Raw genomic sequence first — 12,565 nt, 5'->3', positions numbered from 1 at the left:
GTATGTCAGTATCATCTTGGATGCTCGATGACATTCAAACCTAGTAGTTAGAGAATTAGAATGTAAAATGCCATACAACGGTTTGTTTGAAAAGCTATATATTTTACAAACTACACCGACAACGTATATAGATAAGATTAAGACCAAAAAAAAGTTAAACTGTTTATATCTCTCTCTATGATCCCCAGTCTGGAAGGTTTGCCGTGGCTTCGTTCACCATCTTCACTAATGTTACCTACCAACAATAATACATAAATGAAGAAAACTTGGAGACTGTGTCTTGTAATCATATGTACAGATGTTACAGGATAATCATATACTATATATTTTCAGAAAATGAAGACAGGATATGTAAACATACCACACTCTGTGGAACACCAGGTGGTGGCATTGTAAGGTTCTTTGGTGGCGGTGACTTAATATACGATCTTTTGTCAAATCTCCATTCCCCTTTCTTCCCATAGGTTAAGTGTCCCTGAAAATCACAACAACATCAATTACAATCCACCTTAAAGAAAATTGGAAATGACAAATCAGAATTTGAAATCTTTACCTTCATATCATAGTCACATCCATAAGTGTAGTGTATGATGTACTTGTCACCAACCTCTTTATCCCATGGAGGCTGATTTTATTATTACCACAAACACAACCAAACCAAAGTTTCTTTGGTTAATGCATCAAAATAAACATCTTATCTATCTAACAAGCAACAATATGAGGTCCATTCAATAACTATTTCGCTATCCTGAAACTCAAAAATGTGTAATAGGATTACCTGAATCATGAAGTCTTTGTGTAGAACATTTCTAACACCATGCAACGCAGATGAAACCGCATAAGCATACCTATATAACAAAAGTTATAGTCAAAAACTAAAACAACACTCTAAACAAAACAAAAAAATCGTTTTTTTATTCAAAAGATTAGTACATTTCAAGAACCCATCCAAAAGCCTTATCAGCTTCAGGATCCTTCTTCATAGCCAAAGAAACATTCATCCAAGTAGGAGCAATCTTCTTCAAAGCCTCCTACAAAAACCATAAAGAGACACCCTTTTGAAAACCTGATCCCAAACTCTTCATGACAAGAAAAAAAAACAAACCTTTCCGACAATGACAGGAGAGTTTCCTATAGGATCAATGTTAGTCACAGGTCCTCTCTCTTCAGGATAATACTTCCTCAACACCTTCTCATACTTCTTCGGTTCGATGTAAAAGAAAGGAAACGCAGCTCCGAACCCTTCTTTAGCTAGGTTCGGTATAGGTTTCACAATGACATGATCAGGCTCAGACATCAGAACATAACTGCATTACATTAAAAAAAAAAATCATTACTTTTATTACCAAAAAAAACAAGTGTGGAAGCGAAAAGGGATCAATCTTACTCTTCTTTAATGTCTGTTTGTTGAAGCCACTGTACAAACGCCCATGGTCTGTTTAAAACTACATAACCCTGTCCGAATAACAAAACCTTAACTCAATGTCCGAACCAAAAAAAAAAAAATCAAATTTTGATTTACCTGATCCATCCCAGAAGGTAGAGGCTGAGCAACGAAAGTGGGAATCTCATCCATATACTTATCGGGTTTACCGTTATGCAAGATCCGGGTAAACCCGCCCATTTCGGATCCGGGTCCAGCGGAAGCTTTGGCCTTTTTGAACCAGTAGTACATGACTCTGCATTGCCACGTGTTGTAGACGGAGTCAGAGGCTGTAACGGCCGTGTGGAAGAGCCTAATCTTCTTGTCGTTGTTGCCGCGGATTCTGGATCCGCCGCGTGGCAATTGGATGACCGGGTCCTCGTAGGAGGAGGAAGAGGGGAAGCCTTGTTTGAGAGGAGCGTTGGAGGAGATGAGGATGTTGTATGTGATCAGAGCGACGGAGAGGGTAATGAGAAGTGGGTAGAACAGAGTTCCACCGCAACCCATTTTGAGAGAGTTTGGGAGAAGGAGGCAGAGTGTCTTCAAAGTCTTCTTCTTCTTCTTCTCTAGTTATAGTTCGTGTCTTGGTGATGAAGAGAATTAAACTCTTTCTTTTTTTTCTTTTTTCTTGATCAAAGAGAATTAAACTCTTTCCTAATGTCCTTACTAAGAATGAATGTTTGTACCTAAACCGAGATCTGAACCAAACTTGAACCAATAAACCTTGATTTATATCCAAATCGAGTTATAAAAATAGTTGAACGAGAATTTTATAAGACTGTATTTCGAATATTATATATTATTTGTAAGCAATCTAAATCCAAACGGATACTTAGAAAATATAAAATCTGAAAATTTAGTAGATATAAAAAATAAGCATAAAAACTAAAATGAGAAAAAGAATAGAATGACACTAAACCAAGTTTTTGTTCCCAAAGTAACACTCAAGGCTCAAAGTTACAAAAATAGGTTTCATTAAAGAGGTAAATATACACTTATACCCTTGGGTTAATTAATCCAAACCTTAGGGTTTAGAGTTAAGGGGTGGGGTTTTGGAATTAGGGTTTAAAATTTTATAAAAAATAAATACTAAAATAAAAAATAAAAATTTTAAAAACAGTTTTAAAAAGTATTTTTAAATTATAAAAAGAAAATTTGAAAAAAAAATAAAAAAAAAATTTGAAACAAAGTTTCAAAAAAATATTTATAAAAATTTCGAATCTGAAAACATATAATCTGAAACTATAAAAAAAAAATTCTTTTTTTAATTTTTTTTAATTTTTATCTTATTTATTTTTATTTATTTTTGTTTGTTTATTTAATTTTAAACCAAGGGTATTGAGGATATTTTATCCTTTAATGAATGTCATTTTTGTGACTTTCTCCTTCTAGTGCTATTTTTGAGACATAAACTTCAAAAGGTGCTATTATTGACAATTGCCCAACTAAAATTAATGTTAGAAATAATTTTCAAAACTTTTAAAATAATTAAAGTTTTCTTTTACTTTTTTTTTTTGATCTATTCGTAAAATAACTGAATTAAAAATTATTTTTATATCTGAAATTCTGAAAAAAAAAATATGAATTTATCTAAATTTAAATTAGTATTAATAAAATCAAGCCAAATATATAGAAAATGTGAATGAAGATTAAAAACTCAAATTAAGTTTTAGTGTTCTAAAATCAGTTTAAACAATAAATCAAATTTAAATCAAGAAATTGTTCAGATAGATTTTTGAAAAAAAAACTAGTCTAATCATTTATAACATTGGTCTAAACTTCCGATTAATTAATAATTTGTTAAAAAATTGTCTAATTAGTATCTAGCTATTGCTTGAACATTAATCAAAACTAGATTTTAATCCGCGCACCCGCGCGGATGTATTTTTCAAAAATATTTTGCTACTTGTTTTTTATGTTAATATTAGTGCTTGAAAAAAATCAAAATCTGAAGAACGAAACCGATCTTGATCTGAAAGTGTAATACCAAACCCGAACCAAAATTGATAGCAAAATATTTTGAAAAATATGTTAATATTTAATCTGCGCGCCTGCGCGGATGTATATTTTGAAAAATATGTTGATATTTGTTTTTCATGTAATTATTAGGGTTTGGCAAAATGAATCCGAGGAACAGACCCGATACCGATCCGAAAATATAGTACCAAACCCGAACATAAATTGATTAAATATTCAAATTATTCAAAGTTTTGTTATTTAGAGATCCAAATCTGATCCGAACCGAAGTATTCGGATACTTATATATTTAATTATATTTAGATTTAACGTATATAAAACATCAAGAATTATACTTTTAAATTGGTTTAAATACTTGAAAATATATATAGATAGTCAAAAGTAAATATCTGAAATAGTTAAGGTATACTCAAATCACCAAAAATACTTAAAATATTTATTGATTTTGTATCCAAAAATTTTAAATGCCAATTGATATGTTAAGCTTAGGTATTCTGACATATCTTATTTAAATTTATAGGAAATATATTATTTTATTTATAGATTTTGAGAAATTTAAAATATATAATGATTTAAACCTTTAAAAATAATTTAAATGGATCCAAACTCGAACCAAACCCGCAAAGGTCTGAATCACACTCAAACCAAAATTTAGAAACATCCTAATAGGGCTGAAATCTTTGACCCCGGAAATCTGAAATGCAAATCGATCAGAACCAAACTCGTATGGATAACCGAAAGTCCATCCCTAGTCATTATTATGTATCGTATATTGTCATCATATAATTAATCATATTTTATATGTACCATCATATAAATAATTACATATATTATATTTTTAAAACTTAATATGAAATATAAAAACCATAATTTGAGTTGGTATTTCAAATTGGGCTTCGTATTGTATTTTTCTTATATATATGTTGACAACATTTTTTATAATGGTTATTGAAAAATAGTTTAGTAAAAATCCATTTTTGAATATATGTATATTTTTCAATCAATTTATGATATAAATCAATTTTGAATTATTATTTTGATTTGAAATATGTATATAAAGTTTAAATTTTGTTTTATGGTTAGTTTAAAAAAAAAAGTTTTAGGCAATTAGATTGACTCATTTTAAAACTGGCTCAAATAGATAGTTTTTTATAATATGATGGACTTTCAATTTTTCTTAATAACATAAACCCATTACTTTTTTGCTTAATAATACTAGTCATTATTATGTATCGTATATTGTCATCATATAATTAATCATATTTTATATATACCATCATATAAATAATTACATATATTATATTTTTAAAACTTAATATGAAATATAAAAACCATAATTTGAGTTGGTATTTCAAATTGGGCTTCGTATTGTATTTTTCTTATATATATGTTGACAACATTTTTTATAATGGGTATTGAAAAATAGTTTAGTAAAAATCCATTTTTGAATATATGTATATTTTTCAATCAATTTATGATATAAATCAATTTTGAATTATTATTTTGATTTGAAATATGTATATAAAGTTTAAATTTTGTTTTATGGTTAGTTTAGAAAAAAAGTTTTAGGCAATTAGATTGACTCATTTTAAAACTGGCTCAAATAGATAGTTTTTTATAATATGATGGACTTTCAATTTTTCTTAATAACATAAACCCATTACTTTTTTGCTTAATAATACTATCCTTGTTTTCAAACAAAAGTAATGGTTATTGAAAAAGAGTTTAGTAAAAATTAATTTTTGAATATATGTATATTTTTCAATTAATTTATGATGTAAATCAATTTTGAATTATTATTTTGATTTGAAATATGTATATAAAGTTTAAATTTTGTTTTATGGTTAGTTTTGAAAAAAAAGTTTAAATGATTTGACTCATTTTAAAACTGATCCAAATAGATAATTTCTTATAATATGATGGACTTTCAATTTTTCTTAATAAGATAAGTCCATTACTTTTTTTGTTAAATATTACTATCTTTATTTCCAAACAAAAGTAATATTTTTTTAAAAGACTACAATCCATATTACCAAACACTCTTATTTTTTAAACTCATATACATGTTTTCAAACAATCTCATTTTGTACTTCAGTTTTAATAAGATAGATGTGAAAATCCAAAAACATATCCTAATAGATATATCAGATAAGTTGCCAAAAGAAGAAAAGCAGACCATTTCAATTAGATTATTCAATTTCGGTATTTGGTTTAATTAAACTCCGGTTCGAACTCGGTTTGATCGGTTCGATTCAGTTAAAAGCTTCATCTCTTCATCGTTTCTCTCTAAAAAAAAAGAAGAGATTTTTCTGAAAATGGCGTCAATGTGCTTATCTCTCCACCAAACCCTAAAACCCTTGGCGGCTCCTAGACCAACACCACGCTCCTTCCCTACCAGACGCCCCTCCACCTTAACCACGCGCGCTTCCTACACCCCAACACCAGCAACCGAGCGCGTGATCTCAATCGCATCCTACGCTTTACCGTTCTTCAACTCGCTCCAATACGGACGCTTCCTCTTCGCGCAGTACCCGAGGCTAGGCCTCCTCGTGGAGCCCATCTTCCCGCTGCTCAACCTCTACAGGTCCGTCCCCGGCGCGAGCTTCGTGGCCTTCTTTGGGCTCTACTTGGGTGTGGTGAGGAACACGAGTTTCAGCAGGTACGTTAGGTTCAACGCGATGCAGGCCGTGACGCTCGATGTGCTGTTGGCGGTTCCGGTTTTGCTGACGAGGATACTGGATCCGGGTCATGGAGGAGGTGGGTTTGGGATGAAGGCCATGATGTGGGGACACACGGGTGTGTTTGTGTTTAGCTTCATGTGTTTTGTCTATGGAGTTGTGAGCTGTTTGGTCGGAAAGACGCCTTATATCCCCCTTGTCGCTGATGCTGCTGGGAGACAACTCTAGAAAGCTTATCACTTTGTTTCGAAAACTGTTTTTTTTTTTTTTTGTGTATGCGATCATAAAGGTTTCAGCTTTGAGCAATTGTTACTGTGTGGTATGGTATGTAGTTCGAAAGAATCAGGAAGCTGTTGTTTGCGTTTGAAGAGATGTTGTTGTTAAGTGGATTGTGTCATAAGGTTCTGTCCTAAAAAGAACATAATTCCAACATCCAACAAGTTAATCATTCGGCTGAACATGCATTTAGACAGTACTATAATGATGTTGTCTTCAGTGTTAAATTGTCTGTGAAAGAGTAACCCTTACGGTAACGCGATTAGAGCATATTTTGTGTCGATTGAAAAGAGTTCAGTTTAAGAAAATGAACCAGTCTTCCACTGTTCTTGTTCATTTAAGAAGCTATTAGCCTAACTAACCCCTATAAGCAAGCTGCTATTGTGTCTAATCTATTGTTTGGCCAACAAACTCCACTTCTAAGCAGCTATTTAGCCTAACCATAGTTTGCTTATTGTCTGTCTATATGCAATTGCGTTTATAATTGATTGCAAAATAACAATAATTTATGTAAATAGGTAAAATGGACAATGTTTTAGCTTCTTGCACATATTCTTGACGCGACAAGGGCCTCTAATTCTAAAATTAATGGATTATGTTCTTTAACTGATTGTCTCTGCACATATTTTTTCTTTCGAGAATATTCAACAGCTATATCATCATCTTTGATATTCGTTAAATCACAAATAGTTAGACAATGTATATCAAATTATAACGATCAACGTATTCCATTTCTGATGTAAAATATTACTTATCTATCTCTTACCAAAACTGCAAACATCATGTTTACACCAAAGAGTGCTTTTGGAACTGCAAATGAGTCAATCCGGTCCAACCGTTGCAGAACAGATTATACTTGGGTTAGTAAAGTCTGGGCCTAGATTTTGTAAAAGCGAAATTTTGGTTTGGTTCGAATGAAGTTGTATTAGCCCACGAGAAGATAACTAAACTATTCTACACCCTTTAATTGTCTTCTTTCTTTAATTCATAAAACCCAAGTATAAAATAAACACTATTAGAGTTAATCACCAATGGATGCTTTAATATCCAGTTCTAGGAGTCTACACGAACTTGAGAGAATAAAATTTAAGACTGGCTTGTAGAAGTTTTCTAATTCTCTTGAGAACTTTTATACGAAGTATTATAGTGTTAATTATATTTGCAATTGAGGATATATAACTCATGGCTAAGATACTGTTCGTTGAAATTATATTGAACTACCATGTGACCATGGTCTCGTAGAGGTGAATCTACAACTGCATATAGCAGTGGGATAATATGGTATATTTCGTAAATAAAATATGTACAAGGTAGAAAATATCAATATTTTGCACTTTAGTTTATAATCTTCAAGTTTGTAATTTTTTTAATGGAATAAAAAACTAGTCATGCCAGCTATTTAGCAATCACGCGAAAAGGTCTATAGAAAGAACTCAGAGGTGATGATGACAATGGCATTATTACGGGAAACGGCCATTCCAAATTTGGTATATGTTCAATTTATACCCAAAAATATACAAGAATGCGAACACATACCTACAATTTCAAAAAAAAACCAAATTTCATCCTTAATTTTTTTCTGCGAAAAACTGTTACTTCCGTTAATTATGTAAAGCCCGCTAATAAACCGTAAAACATTCATACACGTAGAAATGACATGGTTTGGGTATGAATGTTTAACGGCTTATTAACGGGCTTTACATAATTAACGGAAGTAATAGTTTTTCGCAAAAAAAAATAAACTTTAGATATTTTGGGTATGAATTAAATATATGGCCAAACTTAGAGTAGGTTATGACCGTTTTCCTACATTATGACTAAACTCAAACTTGAGACTGCTTAAGAAAAATGTGTGGTTAGTTTATGAATTATAAATAGGGCTGGTGTTGATATTATTATTAGTGGTTAAATGATCAGACTTCCGAGAACGTTGGCTTTGGGTTTTCAAGTTCTTCACACTTCCACTGAACAATAATTAGGCGCGCCTAATTGGCGTTTACAATTTATCAAATATGCTTTAGTTAATTATTCATATTCTTTTCTTTAAACAGTATATTCGAATATTTCATAAATCATAATATGGTTTTATGAATAGAATACACATTTTCATCTTAATTTTAAACAAACAATATGCTTGATCATGTGGTGTACAAATACTTCCTGATCAACATGAGGATTGTTAACTTGTAATAAACGATGATAATCACATGACCCATGTTAGAACTCGACTCCGTTGTTTGAATTAAATAATTAACCGATCACCTGCTAATCAAGAAGAAAAAGAAACTATTTTAGTTTCTTTCACTTGTCGTGAGGCTGATGAGAAGTGGGTGCCGACTGTATTTTGATGGATTCATACGTGTCATAAGTTTGGCCTGTGCTTAAAAGATTTGCTTGTCCCTCAAGCACTTGCCCAACATGACACAACACAAGCTTTGTGATTGTGACTACTATATTTATTAATTAGCCTGATATTTAATCTAATTAAATTTTGTAGATTCCTCGGAACTAACCGTCACCATTACAATGGGTGCACTGAACCTCCTTTATTTTATACTACTAATGCTAGCAGCGGTTAGCCGCAATGGCTTATTCAACTACCAATCAGATACAATGAAGAGCTGAAACAATGGTAAGTTAAAAACGAAAACCATTGGCAAACCATATGTAAAGCAGCTTATAAACAAACATTTTTTGAGAAATTGTAATTAGTCAACTGTTCAAACACGTGTCACCAATTATGAATTAAAATAAATCCTTCATAAAGAAGATATTTATTGTTATCTTTTTCTCCTATTGGCTTATTACATTCGCCCTTTACTGTACTAAAAAGATATTTGTCATTTTTTCTGATCAAAGATATTTGTCATTTTTTCTCAAAAAGAAAGAAAGATATTTGTCATTAAGAAGAAAAAAAAGATATTTGTTGTGCTGCTTTTTCTTCCATTGCCAATCTGAGTCAATGCCAATAGTTATTACTCGACAAATCTTACATAGAATAATCATATAACGAAAAGTCTGAACTCTAAAAGCGCAGGACTTGACTCCGTGGCCTAGCGGACTGACTTAAGACCAGCAAGTTGCAAATTAAGAAGCTCAAACTGTTTGACCCAAAAAAGAGAAGCTCAACCTATTCGTAATAAATTCCTCTTTCTTAATCCATGTAATTCAAATTTTTATATTGGTGGGAAAATAATTATGCACCTCTAGTTATACATTGGATATATTAGTATGTTTTATCATATTCGAATGGTTTTATTCTTGATCCATGTTGGGGCACTATAAATCCCCCAAGTTTACAAATAAGTATTACATATTTACAGATATTAACAGCGACTTACAAGTATTACTCTGAGGTTATTATATAGGGCCCATCTTTGGAAAATTAGTTTTTTTTTTCTTATAATTGTCTAACCTGCACAATTAAGTTTATTTATTATTACGTTTATTATATAGCAATAGATTGCAGGCAATAGCCAACTAGCCATCTTATTTTAGATGTTTCCTACATAAATAAGTCTCACTATCAAATTATCAATTTAGTAGATCTACTCACCTTCCAACTTAATGAACATAGCAGTGAATCAGTGATACTTTTTAGACGACCACTAACACTGAATCTTTCTAAACCAGAAAAAAAAACAAAATAAAAAGATTGGCGGTTAAAAGGCTAGAAAAAGAGTGTGAGTATATTTTGTATTTGTTCCCATAGATTTTGAAGAATATGACCCAAAATCTGACAGGCTGACACATAATGGTGTTAGAGTCACTCTCCCCGCAGCTGGGAACATATTCATCACCATCATGTGCTCATTCTACTCTCACTCCCATGAACTTCTAGACTATTTTTTAATAATATTATGTAAAACTATTAAGAAAATTATGACTAATTACTAGGCATAAGTTTAGTTTTAAAAATATCAAAAACGAAGGAGGTACTTTACAACATATGAGATATTTCCATATACATGTTATATCATATTCTGGTATTCTTTTGAATCAATGGGTTTTATAAGCACGTAGATGGTTTGGCCTATCAACCAACGGTAATAAGTTTTTAAAAAAAAAAACTGATCATAAGTTTGAATCACGTTTTAATTCTAGAAAGCTGGTTCTTACTTATTAACAATGAATGGCCTACGTTCGTACTTGGTTTGAATGTTTTATTAAGATGGGGTTTATCATGGTCACAAACCGTCAACTTATTCTTATACGACTTTTTTTGTTTGTGGGACTGGACAAAGAATGCATAGTTGCACCAAATGTTAGCAAAAAAAAAGATAAAGAATGCATAGTTGTTATTATTTCTTAGGTTTTATATTTTTGAAGTAACCATTTTCAAAAACAAGCATCTACAATTTGACATAAACTATTTCTTTTTGTTGGCCTATAGTTTTATCAGCTATTTCATCAATCATGCGCCCATTGTAAGTGCCCACAAAAAGCACTCAGCTGAACCATCCTTCTCAGCCGTTGGATCAGAATCCTACAAGTTGATAAACAAACCATGGTTAAGTCACTTAACCAAATTCCCTAAATTACGCAAAAGGTCACAAACTTTCTCAATAATTACAAAAAACACCATTCATCGTCCTCACCTATAAATTCCCCTTCTGAGACTCACTAGGTTTGCCGAACCAACTATCCTCAGGGGACTTAAGAAACAAAAAAAAACTTTCTCGCCTTCTTCTAGAAACAACACCTTCTCTTCCAATTAGAGTCTCTCAAAAAAAAAATGGCGGTTACATCTTCTAGAACCAGATCAACCGCTTCTGCGCTACGCTCTCCGTCTTCACCAGGCTTCGCTTCCTCCACAAGCTCCACCTTCTCCTCCCGTACTTTCTTCAGCAACCATCATCAACCCCACAGATCCGCGTCCCCTACGCGCGTTAACCTCTTCGCATCCTCCCCCTTAAAACAATCATCGTTCCGTTACTCGATCGACAACACCAGATCCATCGCCGTTTCGAAGCCCAGCGCCAGCGGCAACAAGATCCCCGATTCGAGGAGGAGATGCATGTGCTCGCCGACGACTCACCCCGGATCGTTCCGGTGCAGTCTGCACAAGAACGTGGCGAATCCCCACGGGCAAGGCGCCGCGACGGCGGCGGCGTATCCGACGAACAGTTTGAATATGAGGAGATCGGCGATGACGAATTCTCTGGTGAGGATCGGTGGGGTTGAAGGCGAGTGGGTGAGAAGAGCGTTGACGACTTTGATAAGGCCTTCTTCGCATCAGCTGAAAAGGAGGTCTGCTTATCAGCCTAGGCCTAGTAGGCTATCGTCTATGTCGAAGGCTGATGATCTTTGATCGGGTTTGTTATTGAATCGGAGACGAAAACGACACCGTCTTGAAGTTTTTTGTTTTGTTGCGTGAAGATGAATTGTACATAGTACTTCATTTGCTATCGAAAAATATCTAGAATTGAAGAACAGTAATAGAAGTGGTTATTTAAAATTAAATGGAACAAAGGGACTTGGTTTATATTTTGAATTCCAATTTCTACATCCGGTTTGGATCGCTGACTGTGTTCGCCGTTGTTTGTTCCGTCAACGTTTACCGTTTCCGTTGACTCGTTCCGTCTGCCGTTAAACCGTCGTCGTGTCTCCCGTTTACGTGTTCCGTTGTAATTCCCAGGTATGCGTTGTTCGTCGTGTGAGGTATATGTATATTTATTTTGATTCTTCTATATTTGATTAATTATGTTTTATAATGAATTTAATCTGTTGTTGTTTTTACAGGTTCGCAGGATGTGGTAGGATACTTAGGGAAACCGTCACATTCAACATTGGTGTTTATCGACTTAAAAAAAAAATCGGACTGTTAGAAATAAAATCAACGTTTGACCCTATGTGAAAGGAGGAGAAGTTGAATAGAAGATTTGGAGCAAATTAATAATGACGAATTAAATACTTGGATTTTGGGATACGAGTTTTTGAATCAGAGATCTAACATTTGGTAAGGAGATTCCTCAGTAATGGTGATTTTGGAGCTCGAAAAAATAAAAATATTGGAAGAAATCAAGGACAAAATCAGTTTATCACCTAAACAGCTCAAAAAGGGAGATTAGGATGGTAATTAATGAAAATACCTGAAGCGATCGAGGGTGATTATGGGAAGGAAGTAAAGGTTTGCTTGAGAAAAGGACAGCTGGCTGATGAGTGGAGTACATCACAACATGAATTTAAAAGTTCAAGTAACAAATCGAGC

General features: G+C 32.9%; 3 protein-coding genes across 3 annotated transcripts; 2 read left to right on the top strand and 1 right to left on the bottom strand.

Annotated features, from left to right (window-relative positions):
* Positions 1-28: 28 nt before the first annotated feature.
* Positions 29-2,177, bottom strand: LOC103837084 (hydroxyproline O-arabinosyltransferase 1). The gene is made up of 8 exons (XM_009113413.3): positions 1,523-2,177; positions 1,388-1,455; positions 1,106-1,307; positions 934-1,031; positions 779-848; positions 554-625; positions 362-475; positions 29-235 (listed from the first exon to the last, which is right to left on the bottom strand). The coding sequence occupies exons 1-8, from the start codon at positions 1,928-1,930 to the stop codon at positions 176-178; spliced, it is 1,092 nt and encodes a 363-aa protein (XP_009111661.1). The 5' UTR covers positions 1,931-2,177; the 3' UTR covers positions 29-175.
* A 3,494-nt stretch (positions 2,178-5,671) lies between these two features.
* LOC103837085 (protein TIC 20-II, chloroplastic) lies at positions 5,672-6,510 on the top strand. Its single transcript, XM_009113414.3, has one exon. The coding sequence runs from the start codon at positions 5,716-5,718 to the stop codon at positions 6,304-6,306; it is 591 nt and encodes a 196-aa protein (XP_009111662.1). The 5' UTR covers positions 5,672-5,715; the 3' UTR covers positions 6,307-6,510.
* Positions 6,511-10,970: 4,460 nt separating this feature from the next.
* LOC103837086 lies at positions 10,971-11,875 on the top strand. Its single transcript, XM_018655089.2, has one exon. The coding sequence runs from the start codon at positions 11,090-11,092 to the stop codon at positions 11,663-11,665; it is 576 nt and encodes a 191-aa protein (XP_018510605.1). The 5' UTR covers positions 10,971-11,089; the 3' UTR covers positions 11,666-11,875.
* The last annotated feature ends 690 nt before the right edge of the window (positions 11,876-12,565 follow it).

This window comes from Brassica rapa, chromosome A09 (genome assembly GCF_000309985.2).
Source record: "Brassica rapa cultivar Chiifu-401-42 chromosome A09, CAAS_Brap_v3.01, whole genome shotgun sequence".
Taxonomy (NCBI): Eukaryota; Viridiplantae; Streptophyta; class Magnoliopsida; order Brassicales; family Brassicaceae; genus Brassica; species Brassica rapa.
The sequence above is the reverse complement of the archived record's forward strand: the minus strand, read 5'-3'. Positions and strand labels throughout refer to the sequence as shown.